General features: G+C 48.0%; 1 protein-coding gene across 1 annotated transcript in view; it reads left to right on the forward strand.

The window, feature by feature from the left end:
* The first annotated feature begins 269 nt into the window (after positions 1-269).
* Positions 270-22,798, forward strand: part of LOC129530372 (dynein axonemal intermediate chain 1-like) — a 36,246-nt gene continuing 13,717 nt past the window's right edge. Inside the window, exons 1-10 of the mRNA XM_055377157.1 lie at positions 270-410; positions 5,107-5,233; positions 5,818-5,930; positions 6,175-6,294; positions 7,306-7,365; positions 8,988-9,122; positions 12,905-12,989; positions 16,518-16,635; positions 16,934-16,977; positions 22,421-22,668. Coding sequence (XP_055233132.1) covers positions 270-410; positions 5,107-5,233; positions 5,818-5,930; positions 6,175-6,294; positions 7,306-7,365; positions 8,988-9,122; positions 12,905-12,989; positions 16,518-16,635; positions 16,934-16,977; positions 22,421-22,668 — 1,191 coding nt within the window. The remainder of the gene's footprint in view (positions 411-5,106; positions 5,234-5,817; positions 5,931-6,174; positions 6,295-7,305; positions 7,366-8,987; positions 9,123-12,904; positions 12,990-16,517; positions 16,636-16,933; positions 16,978-22,420; positions 22,669-22,798) is intronic.

Raw genomic sequence — 22,798 nt, forward strand, 5'->3', positions numbered from 1 at the left:
TCACCCCTAGTGATCCACTAGCAAAATGTTTGCTTCCTGTTTCCTCTTCATTATGTTCCGCAGGCTTACAGGTCTTAGTTCCAGAGGGAGAAATGTTGCCACCAGGAGACAGAATGACATTTCCATTAAACTGACAGTGAAGATGGTCCCCTTGGCATTTTGGGCTACTCCTGTCTTTCAGTCAACAGGCTAAGGAAGTGACAGTGTTGGCTGTGGTGACTGACTTGAATTAGCAAGATAAAATCAGTCTACTATTTCACAACGGAGGTATGGAAGAATATACAAGGAACACAGGAGATCCATTAGGGTGCCTGATAGTATTTAACTGCCCCGAGATTAAGATCAACGGAAAATTACAACAGCCTGATTTTGACAGGACTGTGAGTGATCCAGAACCTTCAGGAATTAAGGTTTGGGTTACTCCAACAGAAAAGAAAGGAAGCAAGCAAGCAAGCAAGCCAGCCAGCAAGCAAGCCAGCCAGCCAGCCAGCCAGCCAGGCAGCCAGCCAGGCAGCCAGCAAGCAAGCAAACAAACAAGAAAGAAAGAAGAAAAGAGAGAGGGAGGAAAAAAGGAAGTAAGAAAAGAAGGGAGGAAGGGAGGAAGGAAAGAAGGAAGGAATAGAGGAAGCAAGGGAGGAAGGAATGGACGAAGGAAGGAAATAAAGAAGGAAGGAAGAAAGGAAATAAGGAAGGAAGGAAGGGGATTAGGGGTCTCAGCTGAGGTGCTTGTTGAACGCAAAGGGAACACATAAAGGTTGGTAGAAGAAGGTAGACATCAACACCAGCTACAGCCAGGTGACCAGCTGCAGAAATGAGGACTTTAATTGTTCTAAATAGTTCCTCTTTTTGTTAAAAAAAAGTTTGTGTATGTATACACACGTAATAGTACCTTCATTTTTTCTTTTTCTTTATTATGTGACATTAGATTTATTGACATCAAATCAACATTTGAGTATGGTTAACTTCACATAATAGTGTTTGGATTTGGGATTGGTGAATTACTGGTTGTAATAAAGAGAGTTGTATTACGTTAGGTGTAATTATGATGTTATTATTTTCTTTACTTGAGGATTAGGTATTCCCTTAGGAGACGTGTATGGGTTCAAGTTGTCAAGGGGTGGATTTGTGATGGTTAATACTGAGTGTTGACTTCGTTGGATTGAGGTATACAGGATACTAATCCTGGGTGTATCTGTTGGAAGATTTCCCCGAAACAATCTTTGACTCAGTGAGCTGTGGAATGCAGATCCACCTTATTCTTGTGGGCACAATCTAATCAGCTTTTAGTGAATATAAATCTGGTAGAAAAATGTAAATTCATGAGATGAGCCTAGCCTCCAAACCATGGTTAACTACCATGTTGTTGCTAGCTGCTAAAGTTTGGAAACAATTTTTTTAATCAAATGTAAAAGATGTTACGCTGTATGAGTAGTCATATGGAGTTTTCTAGAAGTTTTTGAAATTTCTTTATGAATCTCCCTTGCAGTCTTGCTGATTGTGGTCTTAAGTGTCCTGCAGAGCCAGTCTTTTCAAGAATCTTGAAATGAATCATTTGGTTAGAAAAATGCTTTTCTGATATATGTAACACGTTTTTCACTAACATAAACTATTGAGTCTTCAAAAGCTGAGTTTTCCTCTAGCCAGGCATCTGGATGGAGTACAATTTCCCTCTAGACAAAAGGAGCTGGTCTTCTCCCCTCCCCACCCCCAGCCCCACTGGAGAAATTCTAGCAGGCTCCAGTCTCAGCGTTTCTTGACATCACAGCCAGACAGGCTGGTGACCTCCTCAGGGCCCTCCTTTAGTACACATGGCGTGGGTGGGTAAGTTCTGACTTGATAGACACATATTGGTATGCCTATATAGGGGACAATACTCTTTTCACTCATAGCAAGGTCAGCTCCTGTGGTTATGAACTGAAGAGAATTTCCGAGTACATTTGAGCTGCAGTGGAAGGGGTGCCTATGTTTCCTATTTCGTTATTCTGAGACCCACTTGTTCCATGCTTACTGTGCGCCAGTGTCAGGTCCTATATTAGGTTTTTTACATAAAATAACTCATATAATCCTCCCCTTTCTTTGGTACAGGGACTATTAATATTCTAATTTTATGAAAACTTAGATTAAGTTAGATAAACAATTACAAAAGTCACATGACCAGAATTCAAAGCAAGATTTCAACTAGTTTGTCTGACTCCAAAGCAACATTACATTGCTTCTTTAAAAAAAATTTAAAATATATATGTGTATAATATTTTGAAAATATAATAGAAACCTATGGTACAAATTTCAAAAGATTCAAAAAACAATGAAAACACAGTCAAAATGAAACCTCCCTCTCTCCCCGTCCTCTTTCCTGAAGACAAGAAGAATTTCTTTTTTTGTTTTTTTGAAAATTTTATTGAGATTTAATTTATATACTATACAATTCACCCACTTAAAGTGTACAATTCAGTGGCTTTTAGTATATTTATGGGTTGTACAATGACCACCACAATTTTAGAACATTTTCACTTCCCCCCAAGGAAACCCCAAGCCACTTAGCTGTTCCCCCTCAGTCTTCCATCCCTTCCAGCCCTCAGCAACCACTGAACTATTTTCTGTTTCTATAGATTTGCCTATTCTGGACGTTTCATATAAGTGGAATTATACACCATGTGGTCTTTTGTGACTGGCTCGTCTCACTTAGCATGATGTTTTCAATTCATGTTGTAGTATGTGTCACTACTTCATTTCTTTTTATTGCCAAATAATATTCACTTGTATGAATATACTACATTCTATTTATCCATTCATCAGTTGATGTTCATTTGAATTGTTTCTGCTTTTTGGCTATTATGACTAATGCTGCTATGAACATTTGTGTGCGAGTGTTTGTGAAAGATTAGTTGAACACACTGCTTCTTATTTAAGATTGTGTAGTCAACCCCTACACAAAGAGGCTGAAATAAATCCAGAAATGTTTCTTTTTTTTTTTTTTTTTTTTTTTTTTGAGACTGAGCCTTGCTCTGTCGCCCAGGCTGGAGTGCAGTGGTGGCACAATCTCGCCTCACTGCAAGCTCCGCCTCCCAGGTTCATGCCATTCTCCTGCCTCAGCCTCCCGAGTAGCTGGGACTACAGGCGCCCACCACCACACCCGGCTAATTTTTTGTATTTTTAGTGGAGACTGGGTTTCACCATGTTAGCCAGGATGGTCTCAATCTCCTGACCTCATGATCCGCCTGCCTCGGCCTCCAAAAGTGCTGGGATTACAGGCATGAGCCACTGCGCCTGGCCCCAGAAACATTTCTTGAAAGGTGCTACTTGTGAGTTTTGTGAATGGCTTCCCTTGGGAAGCCCGAAAAGGTCAGGGGGAAGCTGCCTTATCCTCCCTGATGTTATGCTGGAGCACAGTACACTCTATGTGCTCCTGTTCTTCTGACATCTGAAAGAGGACCTCTGTAGGACTCAGTGTGCCGACCATGGGAAGCACACTACAGGCAGAGGACTGGCATTGCCTTGTCAATTTCAACGTACTCTTCTTGCCCCTCATTTGGGAGCCCAAGTCTTCTGGGAAAGCTCACTTTACCCAACCTTCCAATAGCCTCCCATGACTGGTGGCATCTTCCCACAGAGCTGGTTTCCATCTCATTGGTCCTGAAAGAGCTTTAGGTCCCCAAAGCTGCTACCTTCCTTTGATGTGGTGGAGTAGAGAGGTAGATGGTTCTGATCTAGGCATGCCTTCCCTCCCCTCACAAAAGCAATGGAGTCTGGGTTTCATTCCTAAACTGAAGAGGAAGATCCCAGTCAACTACTGGGGACAAGATGAAGGTGAAATCTCAAATAAAACTGTAAGGGTAATTTATTCCTTGGGAATCTTCATCATGAAAATAGTTACTATTTTATTGAACATTAATATTGAGCATTTATTATGTGTCAGACACTGTTAATAGGTTGTTTTTATTATTTTTAATACTTATAATTATGCAAATTAGATAGTATTAGCCTTCTTTTATAGATGAAGAACTTAGGGCTTAGAGTAGTTAAGCCCAAAGTCATGAAGATAAGAAGCAGCAGAATAAAGATTCAAACCCAATTCTGCCTGCCTCCAAAGACCATGCTCTTAACTACTGCACTGTCTTGTCTTCCCATACATCTGAGTTACTGAAAGAAGAAGGGCTCTGTGGTGACTTTTAAATACAGAGCTTCCCAACCTGTGTGATGGCGCTCCTTCCAGCCCTCCAGGGGCAGGGAGATCTGTGCAACTGGACCCCATGAACTGGTTTCCTCTACTGTGAGTTTACCGTAGTGTGCCATACAAACATAGTTTCTATATGGCTTGAAAAGGGTTTGCATATCTGTTTTAAAAGAAGGAAGAGATCTCCGGTCTCTAAGTCAATTTTAGTGGTTGCAAGCGTGCTGATCAATGAGGAGGCTATCTGCAGGAACCAGACTACAAGCTCTGTGAAATAAGGGAATGTGTCTACTTTTTCTCAGCTTTATATCCCAGGCACCTGGAAAATACTTGGCACATTGAGGCTGTTCAAAAATTATTTCAAGAATGGATGAACAAAATGACCTGGGCTGTAAGCCTAATCCTGCTTCTCATTTGCTGTGTGACCCGGACAAATGCCAACCCATATCTTTTCTGGAATTCCATGGTCCTCTTGTATGGAACTAGGGGATTGGGGTTGTCTCTGAAGATCTATCCAACCTTAGAATCCACTAAGTACAGTGGAGAGAGGGTTATGCCAGGTGTGTTTGATGACTCTATCTGCCCAGGGTATGTGGTATGGCAAGTGAACTAGAAACCCTTGGCATGGAAGTAGGAGACAAGACATATAAGCCAGTGATAGGCAAATCTGGAGCCACTTGAGGTTGGAAAGGCAAGGTATTTTAAAATAAATCCTTGATGATAACTTTAAAAAAGATTTTATTTCATTTGTCTTCTCTTCCTTTTCTTCTTTAAACTGAAATGCAGTGAAAACTTCAGATTAACTGAGGATTTGGTGAGTTACATTTCCTTTAACAAAGATGGACTGTCTTTGATCTTAGAGAATGAAAGCAGATTACATTTTGACTCCAGCTCTTTTAGGGACCCCTGGTCTGACTCAGCCCCTCTCTTCTTAGGAAGGCACATATAAGCCTATTGGCTTTGTGAACCAACTGGCAGTTCACTACACCCAGGTTGGGAACCTGATCCCCAAAGACTCAGATGAAGGACGGCGGCAGCATTACCGCGATGAATTAGTGGCAGGTAGGACTCTGGGCCATCCTGAAGCTACAGCCCTGAGCCTGTTCCCCTTATTCTGGTCACTCTAGGGAGTATACCTCTAAGCCAGAACTTTTCAGAGCTTCTACTAACATAAACTCCAGGCCGGGCAGGGTGGTTCTTGCCTATAATCCCAGCACTTTGGGAGGCTGAGGCGGGCGGATCATGAGGTCAGGAGATCGAGACCATCCTGGCTAACACAGTGAAACCCCGTTTCTATAAAAATACAAAAAATTAGCCGGGCGTGGTGGCACGTACCTGTAGTCCCAGCTACTCGGGAGGCTGAGGCAGGAGAATTACTTGAACCTGGGAGGCAGGGGTTGCAGTGAGCCGAGATTCTGCCACCACTGCATTCCAGCCTGGCGACACAGCGAGACTCTGTCTCAAAAAAAAAAAAAGCCCAATAGCTGGCTGTCCTGAATAGGTCAGGGAGCTAACCCATGACACTCAGGCCAAGGAAAACCCCAGGGATAGGTAGTGTCTGAAAAGCAGAAACCAAGAAAGCCCTCCCTGCCACAGATTGGGAGAGCAGGCTTAGACTTTGAACTCATTGGCAGTATCCTACCAAGGTTCTCAGGAGTCTGTCAAGGTGATTTCAGAAACAGGAAACCTTGAAGAAGACGAAGAGCCCAAGGAGTTAGAAACTGAGCCTGGGAGTCAAACAGATGTGCCTGCAGCTGGGGTACAGTATAATATCGCTCTGTGTCCCTCTTCTTCCAGCTCAAGCTGTGGATGGAGGCTTCATGGGTAACTTGGGAAAGGAGGAGGGAGACCAAAGGTGTGAATAGAGGCTGCAGGTGCCAATGTGTCTGGCAGCATCACTCTCTCCTACCTCTGTCCTGTCCTAGGACAGGACTTGCCCCATCTCCCCGTTTTCTACCACCTTCTCACAGCTGATTCCTGATCCTCTGGGTCTTTATTTTCAGGCAGCTGAAAAAGTGACTGAAGAAGAATTGATGACTCCTAAGCAGCCCAAGGAGAGAAAGCTCACTAACCAGTTCAACTTCAGTGAGAGGGCCTCACAGACCTACAACAACCCTGTCCGGGTAGAGCAGCCCCCACCCTAGCCCCTTTGCAGCTCTTCACTGTGCCTGGCAGGGAAGAAGCAGGCCTGACCCTGGCCCTAGCAGACCTCAGCCTGGCAGGGGTGACAGGACAACAGATGCTACAGCTTATCTCCCCAAGGAGAGCTGAGAGCATGCGTTCAGGTCTCTGTAAGCTATCCAGGCAGGAGTTTAGAGGGAGTAACATGGAGGCTAGAGCTCCCAAAACTCCACTGGAAGGCTTCAACTGGATCTGGGCTTTGTAGAGGGGTAGAAATTAGGACTTGGGAGGGGAGGGGAAGCCACAGTGTGTTCAGGGAACAGGAGGCCTAGGAGCCAGTTCAACTGAAGTTGATGATCTCTGTGATAGACCAGCTGGCAAAGGCCAGAAAGTTCTCTGACTCATAAGAGAGGCTCTTGAGAACCAGGCTGAGGGAGCCTCTCAGGGTTTCAGGTGAGAGACTCACACGTAAGGGGAGGGTTCTACAGAAATGAATCTACAGATGGAGGGCGAGGTGTACAGGGTGAGTTTTTGACAGTGCCTCATCACCCTGTGTGGTCCCTATGCTAACATTTGGTAATCTGGGTGATACAGAATGGGAAGGGGGCCCATTCCCCTGGTGGAGCCAGAGACCCTCATATTAGAGAGGCCTTCTCAGGGCAAGGGGTGTTAGTCTGATGGCCTGGCAGAGGCTGACCTCTATGCCCTGGCCTGGCATCCTGCAGGTCTGTTCATCCCCCACTTAGACTGTATCTTGGTTAAAATCGGCACAGTCAGGCTTCCCTGCCCCTGCTTTCTAGCTTATACTTCTTCTGAAGGAGGCCAGAATGGACACAATATGGGCTTTGAATGCATCATTCAGTTATTCACCCAAGCCCCTCTTTACTTCCCCAGCTCTGTGTCCCACACCTCCATCAGCCCCAACCAAAATGCTTCTCTCAAAGATATACTGTTGGATTAAGTGAGAAGGAGTTGAGGGCTTTTTGTGGGTCTCCTGTTGTCTTGTTCTTTAGGATCGAGAATGCCAGACGGAGCCTCCTCCCAGGACAAACTTTTCAGCCACAGCCAATCAGGTAAGACCCTGGGCCAGCCTGAAACCTCTTACCACCCACCTCTATGTATCCTTTCCTCATTTAGCAGCAAAGGCAACACTGGGTCAAGGGCTCCTCTGGCAGTCTGCCCTCCTCATCTACTTGCCTCCCTGCTCACTGTCCTGAGCATCCAGGCTCTGAACACCAGGCACATGAGACAGTAGGTCCCTATCCAGTGAGCTGTGGGCCAGCCACGTGACTCAAGGGCAAGGTTGTCCAAGCTGGAAACAGGCATGGCTTCTGGATGGAGCTTCTTCCATGACCAGGGGAGAACATTTGCTTCGATGGACTCTCTGGAACCTGTGGCACCCTGTGACTCTGTGACTGACTCCAAAGTGTTAGCACTCTGACCCTGCCCTCCCAGCAGCCTGCAGTGTTCCTGCAGCCCCCCTCCTCCCCCTTCAAGTCCTCCTGGATGGCCACACTTATTTGAACAGGATATGGTGCCAGGAGACCTGATCTCAGACCTCACATTTTCTGTTCATACTTTAAGATCCTGAGCAAACCATGTCACTTTTAATGCCTCAGTTTCTTTCTCTCTAAAGAGAGGATGACAAGCTGCCTCAGAGTTGTTGGAGGGTCTGAATGAGATAACAAAGATTAGAGTACTTTGCAATGTGGAATAGGAGACTGGGGGGGAATTATTAAATGTAAGGTTTACTTATCTGACCTCCAGGTGGCAGTGACTTCCCAGCTCTAGGGAGCACATGGTGTGATGAGGGGCATTTGCCCAGCCCCAGATCCTTGCTGCTTCCTCTGCTACTATCCTTGGGCTTCTCTTCCTGTCAGATCCATTTAGCAAATGTTCCCTTACCTTTTGCTTATCTCCTCTTAATGCTGAGATGTGGTCAGTGCCATAGACAGCCAGCCCGAGCCAGTATGTTTATGCCATGTCCGGGGTGGGGGTGGGGATATGAAGATATATATATATATATATAATATATATTTGAGACAAGGCCTTGCTCTGTCACCCAGGCTGGAGTGCAGTGGCATGGTCTTGGCTCACTGCAACTTCTGCCTCCTGGGCTCAAGCGATCCTCCCACCTCAGCCTGCTGAGTAGCTGGGACCACAGGGGCATGCCACCACACCTGGCGTATTTTTGTATTTTTTGTAGAGATGGAGTTTTCGCCATGTTGCCTAGGCTGGTCTTGAACTCCTGGGCTCAAACAATCCACCTGCCTCAGCCTCCCAAAGTGCTGGCATTACAGGTGTAAGCCACTGTGCCTGGCCTATTTTTTTAAATGTTCTAGTTCAGAGTCTTTTAAATCACCAACAAAAATGGGAACTAGCCTGATGTTTGCCCATTTGTTCTGCCTGCTGGGGGCTGTGTGCTAGAACAATGTTGATCTTCAGCTGGAGACCCAGCCTCTGGGTTTCAGGGTATGTAAGCCCAGCCCAGAGATGTCCTTAGAACTCTTTCATTCTTGTTCCAGAGCTGATAGTAGGGAAGACAGGTATTGAATACATAATTCCAACAGGCCAAGTAGAAGATGCTTGTTGCCAGGGTTAACATGACCAATTCCTTAAGTCTTGAAGGCTGAAAAGAGCTGTCTGGGTAAAGATTGCACCTTACAATGATCCTTCTTATCTCACCCTTGCCTAGTGGGAGATCTATGATGCCTATGTAGAGGAACTTGAGAAGCAGGAAAAGACCAAAGAGAAGGAGAAGGCAAAGACCCCAGTGGCTAAAAAATCAGGGAAGATGGCCATGAGGAAGCTGACATCTATGGAGTCTCAGGTTTGGTGTTAGTTCCTACAGCTCTGCCACAGAATTTCTGAATGAGGCCTTGGCCTCTGGGTAGACAGAAGCCTGGCTGTCTGGGAGGGGTTCACAGATACTTGAATCAGGGACTAATGTTGAGATATAAATAGTTCGTTCCTTAGGGAAAGATGTGAGGAGAGTTACAACTGCCTCTAGCATTCCATACCTCCCCCCAGTAAGATAGATCTGGAGGCTAGCAGTATTTCAGAATTATTGAGCTAGAGGGTAACAGAAGACATATTCCTTATTGAAAGCACTATATGCCTTCTGGAAGAGCTGGGGAGTCTGCTCAGGTGGGGGTGGGATGTGAGGATAAGGCACCACTTCCCTCGGCAAGGGCTTATATAGGATCTGGGAAAGTGAGATGTTTTTTCACTTTCAGTACTTGGGTTTACTTATGTCCTATACTGTAGGTGAATCTTCAGGGCCAGGAGCCAGATCAGAGATGATCATAGGTACCATAAATGCTAGGCCAATGGATTTGGCCACCCTGGGCTAGATTTTCCATGAAGAGCCATGTAGAAGTCATTATAAAGGTCGTGGTTGAGGGGGACTCACTGTGGGTCTAGCCAGCACAGGTTTGGGGATCATCGTGGGAGTCACAGTGATGCAACTATAGGGAGTCACTGAAGGGAGGGTCGCCACAGGGAGACGCTGAAGGGCCACATTTGTCCCTTTAACAGACAGAAATCTGGATCAGGAACCAGAGTCCCATTGTGGATCAGGATGGGTTTGACTTGGCAGTGGCGTGGGAGGGACAATGTCCACAAGAATCTGGGGGCTGGTTTCAGCACCTCGGAGAGTTCCCATGGCTGCTCTCGGGGAAGTGGTTCTGCTCCACTCCAGAATTGAAGCTGGACCAGTTAAAGGAAGTGCTGCTTCCTATGCCTGAGGTGTGTCCACTCTCGCTTAATTCTGTTTCATTATCCTGATCATGTCACATTTTAGGGGAAGTTTGAGGGTCCCCTGCCTTGGCTTTATAGGAACTGTCCCAATGCTGTTTTATTCAGTCACTGACCAAGTACCTAGTGATCATGGCCATGCGGGTACTGGAACTCTGACGTGAAAGATGGATCCCCTGCCCTGCTACTCTGTGCAGACCCTTGGCTTCCCCTGATCCATTCTCTAGAGGTTAGAGGCTTCACAGGGGCCACTGGCCTAGGTCAGGGTTCACATGAAGATCCATCAGGGGTTATAAGCTCTGTACTGGGACCCATGGTTGCAGAAACCTCAACTATAATCACCAGGATCTAGAAACCAGAAGAAAAGTCCCTGTGACTGAGACTAGAATCTGACCTGTGTCTTCTAAGCCTTGCCAGAGTTGGTGTCTAACATCCTCAGGGATGAGGGACCATCCCTCTCCATCACACTGGACTCTTCCAGCTTAGCTGACTTGGAAGACTATGGTACAAGCAGATTCCAGCCCTCTGGACCAAGAGTCCACATGGGAGGCAGGACACCCTCCCCCAGCCCCACCTAGTGAATGCCTTGGTGTGCACCCTCTCCCCAAGGCAATAATTAGAAATCCCAAGTACTGGGCCAGGCTGTCTGTGCAACACAGTGGGAGAGGCAGTCACCTTCCCCATTGCCCAGGCCCAATGGTTGAACAGAGTGACACCCTCAAAGAATGGCGTCTGATTATGTGGGTAGAAAACTCAAATGTGCTGGAGGGGAGAAAAGATAAAAACTTCATGATATCCTATAGGAAGGGCCTCCTTGGTGGACCTCAGGTCTCTGTCTCATTAATGATTTGAGTGAATGCACAGAAATCAATGCACATTTGTCTGATCTGAATAATTAGGTAGGAAAGGAGGAAAGGGCTCACAGGCTGCAAGTTCAGTCAGAACTAATAAAGATGTGTGGCTGCTCCAGTAGCATAGTATCTGGGACAAGGGAGGTGACAGCCCACAACACTCTCCTCAGAACACAACTGGAAACCTGCATCTCCCAGGACAAGGAGAGGAGTGGTCAGACTGGGGAGGCACTGGCTCGCTGTGTGGGTCTGAGAGCATGGACCCTGGAACCTACAGACCTGGATTTATATCCTGGCTTTGCCATTTGTTAGCTCAGTTTTTCTGAAACCTCAGTTTCTTCATCTGTAAAGATACCCTAATGATACCTACTTTGCAAGATTTTCATGAGAACCCAAGATAATACAGTGCAGCCCCTAACATAACACTTTTGTGCTACTGATCAATAAATGGTAGCTATTGTTATTGATATGCCATTTCATGACTGTTGGAGCTGGGAGGAGTCACCCGAGGAAGTGCTGACTTGAGGGCACGTGGCTGTGTCCTCCTACCTCAAAGGAGCTATCACCAAGCATCCAATTCCTTGTGGCCAGAGGACAGAGTTGGGCCCATAGGTAGAAGATGCAGGGAGGGAGTTTCAGTTAACTGGCTATCTGGCCACAGAAAACACTGCCTGACCTGGGGAGAGTCACACTTACCAGGAAGCTGCTAAGGGGAGAGGATTCCTGCTCTGGGTCAGAGAATAGAGAGCGTAGCTGGAACCAGGTGAACTCTGAGGTCTGTGACTGCAAGACTCCAATGAATGCCCTTCTTGGTCAGTTTTCAAAGATAAACTTGGAGTCTCTTTCAGGCGTGGCAAAAGGTCCTCAAAGGTCAGTTCCCCAGAAGTGACTTCATAACCCTTCGCTGCACTACTCTGCATGTTTCCTCTGACACCATCACCACCGGGAACTGGGTTAGACACTAACATGTATTATCACATTTCACCATCACAATGACCTGATGAGGCAGATGCCACCATCCGCCCCCACTTACCAGGAGGACTCTAAGACTCAGAGAAGCTAAGTAACTTGCCAGAGGTTGCCACCGGGTTCTAATTTTGGTGGGATGGGATAGGAGTGCAGGTCTGTGCGGCTCTAGAACCCATCCTTTTAACTGCTACCTGACGCTGCTGTTTCTGAGACATCGAATCCTTGGGAGCCATGGGCCTGGCCACCTGACCCCACCCTGGAGGGCTGCCCATTCAGCTGGCTCACTCCTGCCACCTGCCCTAAGCCCTCTGGGCCTTTCCTGTTAGTCCCAAACTCTTTGCTCTTCTGTCAACCTGCCAAGCACCTCATCTTGGGGATTTATGGAATTTCACACAATGGCAAGCTTCCTTTTGGTTCAAGATGAGTCACGTTTTCTTGAAGTTAAGCTTCCTGCTTTCTCATTGGTCTGGGCTGTAGGGAGGGCCTGGGATTAGGAGTCTCAGTTCTGCCTTGTACTCCATGTATGTAAGCATGTCTCTCCCCTCTTTGGGCCTTGGTGCCTTCCTCAGCCTGTAACTGAGTAAGGGATAAAACCACATGATCTTTGAGGCCTTTAATGGAGTCTTTCACTCTCTGAGCTGATAAAACTTTTCTGTCTCCACCAAAGAAGGCTCCAACCTGCCCTTGTCTGCTCTCCCCTGCAGACCCTTCCTGGGCTCTCTTCAATTCCCTGTCTTGTGCTCAGAGATAGGCCTTCTCCAAAACAAGTCCAGAATGAAAGCATGAAGCAGGTTCTACCCAGGGGCCAAGTATATCAGCTCAGACCCTTTGTGCCACTTGTGAGGCAGGAGTTCCTAGAAGAGGGTAGTGGCATGAGCTGGGCCTTGAGACATGCAGAGAAACCTTTACAGAGCTATCTGGGGTGAGTAGTGCCAGAGAGGTACTGCTGAATCAATTGCAAGGGTGACATGGCTCAGGACATATGACCTTGCCAAGTGCTGGTTTATGAGGACCTGAAGTTTCTGTATCCCCACAGACTGATGATCTCATCAAATTGTCCCAAGCTGCTAAGATCATGGAGCGGATGGTCAACCAGAATACATATGATGACATTGCTCAAGGTAAGAGTTGAAGTTCTGGCAACCACTATTATTGCCTGTATTAAAAATTTCTCATAAAAGCTTGGGTTATTTGGGTGTCTCATGCTAGCTCCTATAGGTGCAAGCGGAGAAAAAATAATCCCTCTGTCCTCTGGATGTCACTGGGGAGACAAGACTTATGTGGATTAACCATGACTGATGGCATAAGAAACAATGTGTATACTGATGAGATCTGGAAATGGTGCAGCAAAGAATACCTGCACATTGGTGATCCAATCTCATCTTCCTGATAACCCTGGGAGGCAGGCAGAGCAGAGACTTGCCCATACTGTACACATGAGGAAGCTAAGGCTAAGGCCACCTGACTAGTGAGTGGCAGAGAGGACCCAAACAGAGGTCTCAATCTTCCTCATTCTATGCTCTGTCCTCTACTCAGAGCACCTTGGGAATGCTATAAATGCCAGAATGTATGGGGTAGACAGAAACCACTCTGGGGATCCTCACGTAGGAGAGAAGGAAAATGAGGGATGAGTGGGAGTAGTTATGGAAGGCTTTGGAGAGGGCTTAGCTAGATGCCAAGGGAGAAGCAGAGTGTGTGAGAGAAGATAGCTACAGGGAGGATGTTCTGGACAGGGATGGCATGAGCAGTGTCTTGGCAGTGAAACCGAATAGGAATGGACTCTGGGGACAAGGGACAGCAGGCTCCCTGACCCAAACAGGATCTTCATTGAAAAGAGGTGAGAGTTCAGGCGGAAGAGGTTGTTGGAGCCCATTAATGAAGGGCCTTGAATATCATGCAAGGAATGTGACCTATCTCTGCAGACAGTTCAGAGAACTGAAACTTTCTAGGCAGGGACACAGCCTGATGAGAGCAAGGCTGGAGGAGGATGTGATTGTGTAGAATATAGGGGAGAGGTGGAGGTGAGGCTCAAATGTGGGGTGGAATGGGCCTTACCACACCTGACCTAGCCTGTGTCTTAAGGAATGGAGAAAAGGGAACAGTTATAATAGTGAGAAACAAGCTCCAGCATTCACTGGGAGTAGCCTGTGTGTCAGGCATTGTGCTATGCAATTTACATGTTATTATTTTGTTTGTTCCTGACAGCCACACTGTGAGGTGAATACCATTATTATCTCCATTTTATAGATGAGAAACTCAGGCTGGGATGTTGCCACTTTTTCAAAGTCACAGCTAGTGTGAAGTGTGAGTGGCAGAATCAGAACTCGAACACAGGCCCCTTGGATCCATCACCTAAGCACTTCGCCGCTAGGCTGCAAAGCCACTGAGCTGGAAGAGACATTTCAAATAAACACACTCAATAGATCTATCCTGGTGATTAATTAGTGATGAGTTGAAGAAAGAGATTGATTCAGAAATGCTTAAATCCTGGGGGCCTGGGAAATTCTGGTGTCTTTGACAGTGTCAGGGAAACAGAATCCTTCCCATGGCATGAACAGCACATTCCCAAGTGGCTTGTATTTCCCTAAGAGGTTGTGCATTTATTTGGAGCAGCTGCCTTCCCAGAGTTGGCAGCTCCTCGATGCTGGCTGGTCTCCTTTGCTGACAGCCTAGGGCTCTTCTTGGTGACTTGATGCTCATTGCTCACCCATGGGACACAGAAACCAGGGCTGCCAAAACCAGCCACCTAAACAAGCCCCCTCGTTATCATTCAGGCTGGAAAACGACCTTGAGTGCTTTTCAAAGCTGTCAAAGTACACAACAGCTGTGAATGAGTTTGTCACTCAAACAGCGTGGCTTCTTGAAACCCAGCCTCTGCAAGTGGCCCACCAAAGGGCTGCAAACCTGATTAATATCCATGGAGAAATTGGCCTTGGTGAACCACTTTCATTTATAAGAACACAGTCACATAAAAATGTATTGAACTTTGATTTTTTTAATTGCATACTCCTTTCCCTTTGGGAAAGTGTAATCATGAAGGAGACGTGAAAATAGAGAAGTGTTACCAATTAATCTCTGCTCTGAATTGAAGTATTTTCAAAGATAACCCAAGCCGGGGAATCTCTGATGTAATCAAGGCTCACGCCTCTCTGACCACTTGAATCTTTTTTGTTCTGAGACATTTTTGAGGTTTGAGTGAAGTCCCACAACCTCAAGGTATGGGCACTATAGGAGATGTCAGGCCTGGGCATGTTCTTGGCTTCACTGAATGACAGGATTCATTTTCTAATTGGTCACCCTTTGTCAAAAGAAGATCAAGAACTACTTCACTTCTGTTAATGAATTTCACTGCATTCTTTAAACAGTTGTTGGTTGTCTGTTTTGTGGCTGGCCCTGTGCTAGGCAATGGGGACCCAGAGAATATATGTGTGTCCTGCTCTCCAGATATTGTCTGGTGGGGGAGAATAGGCAAAAGGATAAATAGAGGCAATCTAGTGTGACAGATGTTTCAGTAGAGGAGAGGCAGGGCTAGAACAGAGGAAGAAATTAACTCTGCTCAAAAGAAAATGAAGGCCTTACAGATGAGAAAGAGTTTGATCTGGATCTGGAGTGAGTAGGAGTTTGCCAGGAAGAACAGGGCATCTTAGACATGGAAAACTATGTAGAAACACCCAAAACAGGAGACAACTGGACTCATTGGCATGATTTGATATGGAGGGGACACGGACAGCTGACTAGAAATAATGTGGATCTCCTCTTGGTTTAATCTCCTCTGCAAGGAGAGCCATTGAGGGGGTTTCAGTGGAGTGAGGAAAGGGGTGTCGTGAGGTGCCTTGTTTGTACTCACACTGATTGTTCTGTGAAACAAGGGTTGGAGAAGGAGTTACTGGAGGTAGGAGACCAGTTAGAGGGATGTTGTCATAATACAGGTGATGGATGTTGGGGCCTGAACCTGGGCAGGGGCTATGGGTTTGGAGAAAAGTGAATGAATTAAAAAGATAGAAGAAAAATATGAGAAATTATGGAAACAGATCAGTCAAGGATTACTCATTTCTGGTTTAGACAAGTGGGAGGATGGGGCATCTATCTAACTTAAAGGAAGTGGAAGGCAGAGACAATTTTGTAGGCAGGAGATGAAGTTGGGTTCAGAGAACCCATGGGGGATCTAGGCAGCTTCATTATAGGGAGGCTTGGCTGTGGATATGAAAATGGGCTGCATTTTAGGGATTTAGGAGGCAGAATTAATAGAACTATTAATCAGCCCCTGGCAGCTGAACCCTTGAAATTTGGCTCCTCCAAACGGAGCCTCCTGAAATGCTAGGGAAACACATGGGAACAAGGGCTGCAAACCTGGGATTTTATCCATGTAGACATGGCCGGTGTATTGTAATGTACCTCCAACAACAACGACAGTAACAATGGCTAACACATAGAGCTTACTATGTGCCAGGCATTTTTCTAAGCTCTTTGCATATATTAACTCAATTCATATATCCTCACAACAGAACTCTGAGATAGGTAGTATTATTATTCCCACTCTAAAACAGAGGCTCATTGTTTTGCCCAAGGAGGTACAGACAGTAAGTGGTGGACCTGGGTTTGCTATAAAGCGGCAGTCCCAGGGCTGACTCTGCTTGTGTGTGTTTAAGATTTTAAGTACTATGACGATGCTGCTGATGAATACCGGGACCAGGTGGGTACCCTGCTGCCGCTCTGGAAGTTCCAAAATGACAAAGCCAAGCGCCTGTCCGTCACTGCCCTCTGCTGGTAAGTATAGGCATTGCAGCAAACGCAGAGCCCCTGAGTGCCCTCTACATCCCAAACCCCCAGTACCCCCTTCTGCACTTAACCACCTTGAGTATGACGTATGACAGTATGGAAAAATATGGAACTTGGATTCTTATGGGATCACAAGACCACCCCCAGGACTCCCAAGTGGTGAGGGCCTAAGCTGGAGAACAGATGTCTGTAGTATATTTAGGCACCAGTGCCAATGGGAAGGCCCTTGTCCACAGGAGGGCCATGTTCATTTCCTATGCCAATGGATTCATATTTTTTTTTGCAGGAATCCAAAGTACAGGGATCTGTTTGCAGTGGGATATGGCTCTTGTAAGTGATCTGGCTATTCATTTATTTGCGCATGTAAACAGCAAACACTAAGTACCTACTCTGTGCAGAACTCTTTGCCAGTTGTAAGAAATACAAAGATGACTGCCCGCAGGGGGCTCACAGTCTAATGGGGAAGACCCACTATCCTACTGGCAATTAGTGCTGGGTGAAGGAATATTCTAAGCTGAATGTGTCAATGGAACCTTGAAGGAGTTATTCTGGTGAAGAAAGAGGGGAAAACACTTCTGGAAGAGGGACCTGCATATGCAAAGGTTTGGAGGCATGAGGAATATGGCAGAATATGAAGCTGCTGGTGGGGCCAGGGTCAGCCCTCAAAGGGCCTGGTAAGCCATTCCAAAAAGCTTGGATCTTCTCCTGAGGGGAAACCACTGAAGGAATTCAAGGACAGGGACATGACCAGTGCAGGGAGGAATTGCAGGCATTGCAGGCCTGAGACTGGAGGCAAGGAAACCAGTTAGGAGACTGATGTGGGCATCCCAAGGAGAGATGGCAGGACCTTAACCACACTGTGGAGTAGGGATGGAGGCCCCCCCTTCCTGCCTCCTCCTCAGGCCTTCCTGACCGGGTGGGTGGGGGCATGGGGGATGGGATCCCCTGAACCTTAGGAGCCCACTGCTATCCAGAGTGTGCCCACCCCTGCCAGTTACCCACCCGAGGCAGGAAGGCAGCACAATGGAAACTGTGTCCAGGCAGTTTGCTTTCCCTTCATGTTACTTGGTCCCAGAAGAAGCCCCTAGTGCTGTGCTGGCCTGGACATTCCCCCTTCCCAACGGGAGAGGGCCCTACACTTCACAGTAGTCTCGCTCCCCAGTGCTAACAGCTTGTTCTCTGGCTGGGAGGATCAGCTTCTGCAAACACAAAAACCTTTCCATTCTCCAAGCTGCTGCTGGCTGGCAGGCATACAAGCTCCCAGTCACTGCCCCTCAGACTGCCTGTCCGCCCATTCTTTGACCAGGGTGGGGAGGGGCAGGGGGTGTTTGTCATTCCTCTCAGGGAGGAGACCTTGGAGCTGCTCCCAGTCTTGTGGTCTGGGCCGCCTTTGAGGATGCCCTAAATGCCTGCTTTGTGTCCCCACTCCTGAGGGTGGGCTGCTGCCAAGTGGGAAGTACCCTCCCCCTCTGGCAGGGAACTAGCACATTCCTCCCCCTCTGCTGCAGCTACTGGGCCTGGAACAGGGCCTGGGGGTTGGGTTGGGCAGGCCCTCCCAGGAGTGGGTGTGGACCCCCCTGTGAGGCTACTCTCAACCCAGGCTCTCTGCCCAGGTCTGAGGCAGGGGTGTAGGGGTTGCTCCTCAGAAGGTGGGAGGGAAAACTGCTTCAGTTTTAGCGCTATTCTCCCCCCACCCAGGTTCGGAAGCAGGCTCAGCTGGTCGGGGTCATGTGGAGGCTGTCGTGGGGGCTGGGGGGCTGGGCAGCCTTGGGCAGGAGCAGTAGAGTAGGTCACCTCCCACCAGCAGAAGACCTTGAGCCTGACAAGCCCAGCAATGTCCTTTGGGCAGGCACTTACCTGAGAACGGTCTCTTTGTCCTTCCTTGATCCTGTTAGCTACATCCACGTGCCTGAGTGGTACCCATCGTCAGCTACAGTCCTGGGGGTGGGGGTGTCACTTTCCAGTGACACCTGGGGCCAGAAGCCTCTCTGAGCCTTGGTTTCTTCGTTGGTGACATGGAAAGTCTGACAACCTGCCAGGCCTCCATTCCAGGGCTATTGTGAGGTATGCTTGAGAGAGAAGAAGTAAACATGCTGCAAGCGGAGGAACCACCTACACATAAAGGACAATCATTGCTGATTTGTCTGTCATTCTTTCTCGTAGCTTTCCTGCAGTACCCTCAGGGAGCCCGAGCAGAGAAGGGGGGTGTGGAGACAGAGGTAGTCTCCTAGGGAGCAGGGCCCAGTGGCAGCGGCAGTGGTATTTGCTTTTGCTGTCACTGGCTTGGGGGTTGTTGGCCGGCTTTCAGATGAGCATCTATTCTCCAGAGCCTTGCATATCTCAGAACCACCTGCAGAGGCCTGAAGAGAACCAGGCTGGGCTGAGACTCAGGAAGGCCCCTGCATCCATCCTGAGCTTGCCTCTGGGAGTCCCATGCTCTTGAGTGCCTCCATGGGAGAAAGAGGGCGAAGCTGGGGCAGACAGAAGGCACCCTAGCTGCTGGATGGGGTCACTATGAGGAGCAGCTGGTCTCACCAGCATCCATCACACTGTCTTTGGAAGCTCCCAGATACCACCCTCCCATAATCAGCTTTTGCCTCATGAGGACAAACACTGGAGTGAGAATTTGGGTTTGTTGTTGGATTTGACTCTGGTGAGCTGAGTCTAGACCTCATAAACCTCCTTTTTATGGTATTCCCAGATATTTATTCTGTGATTCAGCCAAATAAAACTTTGGCAGGGGTAGGTATGTACCCTAGGAAGGACTGTAGCCATTCCCTCATTTCTGGGACAGGCCAGGTTGGTTGGAGCCAGCCAGAACAAGCAGGTAGAGAAAAGGAAATCTGGGCAATTGCCTGCAACAGCACAGAAACATCCCTACCTGGTTCCCCTCTATAGCTGCTGGGTACCAGGTAGTGAGCACAATAGGCTGCTTAAAGGGCAAAGATTGGGATCCCCCTAGGGCCAGGCTACATGTTCCCAGCAGAGTAGAGAAAGAGGCTGTCAGTAGGTATAAAGCAGGCGGAGGAAGGTTAGAAGAAAAGGAACTAGCCCAAGAAGAGATGGCCTTGGGACTGCTGGGATGCAATGATGTCAGCTGGCTGTACTGAAGGGGTCCTTTCCAGCCCATTAGCCAATTCATAGCAGGGAAACAGGGACTTCTCATGGTCTGCCAGGCATGGATGGTGGAACAGATCAGGATGCTCTGTGTGGTCCTGAGGCTATCACACAGGACATGGGGCAAGAAGCTTCCCAGAGAGCCATGTATTGGAAGAGCAGGGAAGCCAGCTGTTCCCCAGCCCAGCCTCTGTCTGGGGACAGCACCCTCAAAAGGGGCCAATGTCAGGCTCTGAGTCCCAGCTCTAAATCCCTTCCCACTCTGTCCCACCACATCCTGGCCTGTCCCTGGGCCTGCCCAGGCCAGAGATACACTTTTAGGGATTTAAATCTTTCCTGATCATTTATTTGTCAGCTTCACTAATTAAGCAGTGTTAATTTCATTTACTGGAAATGGAAATTCATCCACCTCATTTCTTCTCATTCATCCTCCATACACAAAATCCACCACTCCTCGGCTGCAGGCTGCGTAAAATTTACAGGACTAATTATGTTGTCAGGTCTCTTTGTAAATACAGTCCTTAAAGGCCACTGTGCTTGCTGGGTTGTAATGCAAGGGCATTCCTGTTGTTAGTTTAATTACTGGTTAGTTATTTAGGTTCTCAAATGTTTGCCTCATTTTCCCTAAATCAAATTAAATGTCCCGCTTGATGTATTCTGTCTCTAAGGCCTTGCTCTTATTTCCACACTGTTTAAATATGACTTCTAATCAAATGAGAGTGCCTGGAAAAGCCCAGCTACTCGAGAGGCTGAGCCCAGCTCGGCACCATGGCCTCTGGGCCATGCTTGAGGTTTTGAACCCTCTAGCAACTGATAGCCTTCTTTAGAGCAGCCTTGGGCTAGTCCCCTGCCTTTGGAAACTGTGAACGTCCTAACGCAAGGGGCATTTTTGTTCCTGGAGTCGAAGGTGGCAAGGCTGAGGTATGGGAAATGGAGAGAGGGTTTCATTATTGTCATCAGAAGGGCGGAGGAGCATTGCATCCATCCAGCTGACTTCTAGAGGGACGGCTTCCAAACCATCCCAGAAAAAAAAGTGCCATCTATGGGAGCCTCTCTCTCTGATTCCTAAAGTACGTTTGGGTCAATTTTCCCTAAATGTCTACTATATTAGTTTCCCGTTGCTGCTGGAATAAACTACCACAAATTTAATGGCTTAAAATAACACAAAATTATCATATAGTTCTGGAGGTCAGAAGTCCAAAATAGGTTTCACGGAACCAAAACCAGGTGGTAACAGGGCTGCATTCCCTCTTGAGGCTCCAGGGGAGCAGCCCTTTCCCTCCCCTTTCCAATTTCTACAGGCTGCCCACATTCCATGGCTTGTGGCCCCCTTCCAGCAAGCAATCGAATCATTCTGACATCTGCTTCTATGGTTACATCTCCTTCCCTGACTCTCCTGCCTCCCTCTTTCCCTTATAAGAACCCTTGTGATTACATTGAGTCTACCCAGATAATCCAGGATAATCTCCTCCATCTCAAGGTCTTTCACTTAATCAAATCTGCAGAATCCCTTTTGCCATGAAAAGTGACATATTTACAGGCTCAGGGGATTAGGATATGGACATCTTTGCAGGGGGGCCTTATTCTGCCTACCACACACCCCCTCCAAGTGCCTTTTGCATGACTTAATAAGGGAGTCATTAAACAGCTGCTGTCTTAGAGCCAGTCCTGGGCTAGACTCATTTAGGACAGCACAGTAAGAGAGGAAGCCTGCTGTCAGTGGCTGGCCTGGTATCCTTGTCTCTGTAGCGTGGCATCTACTTCCTCCTGTCCACTGACCTGGCCTGATGCCCCTACATGCCCTCTGCTTTAGCAGAGTGCCCCCAGGTAGGGGCTACACTAGCCTTCCACCTCTCCAGCTTCGGCTCCTCTGAGCTTGGTGAGGAGGCTGGGAGGACCGAGCTGGTGGCGGAAGGGCTGGGACTATGTTCATGACTACATATCAGGATGGGCGCCAAGTACACAGAAAATGAAAGAAAGAGTGGGAGGCACTCCCTTGACATGGGGCTGGTGGGGAGAAGGGCCTCTGCTGAGTAGTCCATTGTTGATCGCCAAAAGCTGTGCCCAGGTCAAGTGGGCCTGTGGAAGCCTGACTGGCTGGCCTGGGACTTCTGGGTTTGGGGAGCATGCCTAGATCTAGGGCTCAGGCTGAACCTGGGACTGTGGGGATATGCTCATAGGTGGCTAGTTTGGGATTCACTGTAGACAATTCGATGTTAGTTCAAGCTTAGCCCATATTTAGCTGGGGGGAGGGGTACATGGGCATTATCCAGGCATCTATGGAAAGCTGCCTGCCCTTGGCTGGGCATCCAAACCCCTTCTGAGGGTTCTGCTCCTTCCCAAGCTCACACACCTTCTTCACTTAGCAGCTCTTTGAGCCAGCATCCCCCTTTCCTGCACCTCGGGGAGAATTAGGAGAATAAACCTGGTCACCTTGATTGGTTGTTGGATCTTTCCATGATCTCTGAGAAGGGAAAGGTCACATCTCATAATTCCACTTCACAGATGGAAAAGATGAATCCCAGAGAGGAATCCCACACTCTGACAGATGCAGAGCAGGGCAGGGCTTGCCCATCTAGTGGGGTAGGGGTGAGGGGGCTTCTCCAGGCAGGGCAGTTGGATCCTCCAACCTCAGCCGCCCATCTTCCCTGGGTAGATGACTTCATGAAGCAGAGCCGGGGCATGCTGCTGCTCTACAGCCTGAAGAACCCCAGCTTCCCCGAGTACATGTTCAGCAGCAACAGCGGCGTCATGTGTCTCGACATCCACGTGGACCACCCCTACCTGGTGGCAGTGGGCCACTATGACGGCAACGTGGCCATTTACAACCTCAAGAAGCCCCACTCCCAGCCCTCCTTCTGCAGCTCAGCCAAGTCTGGCAAGCACTCAGACCCTGTGTGGCAGGTCAGCAACCAGGGTAGGAGGGGTGGGGATGGGAGCAGCATGTGGGCCTGGAGCCACTGGAGGAGGGAGGGAGCTTGGGGAGGAGAGGACCACAGGCAAGGAGATGAGGATGGCAGGTACCATCAGGTCA

The sequence above is a fragment of the Gorilla gorilla genome, chromosome Y (genome assembly GCF_029281585.2).
Source record: "Gorilla gorilla gorilla isolate KB3781 chromosome Y, NHGRI_mGorGor1-v2.1_pri, whole genome shotgun sequence".
Classification (NCBI taxonomy): domain Eukaryota; kingdom Metazoa; phylum Chordata; class Mammalia; order Primates; family Hominidae; genus Gorilla; species Gorilla gorilla.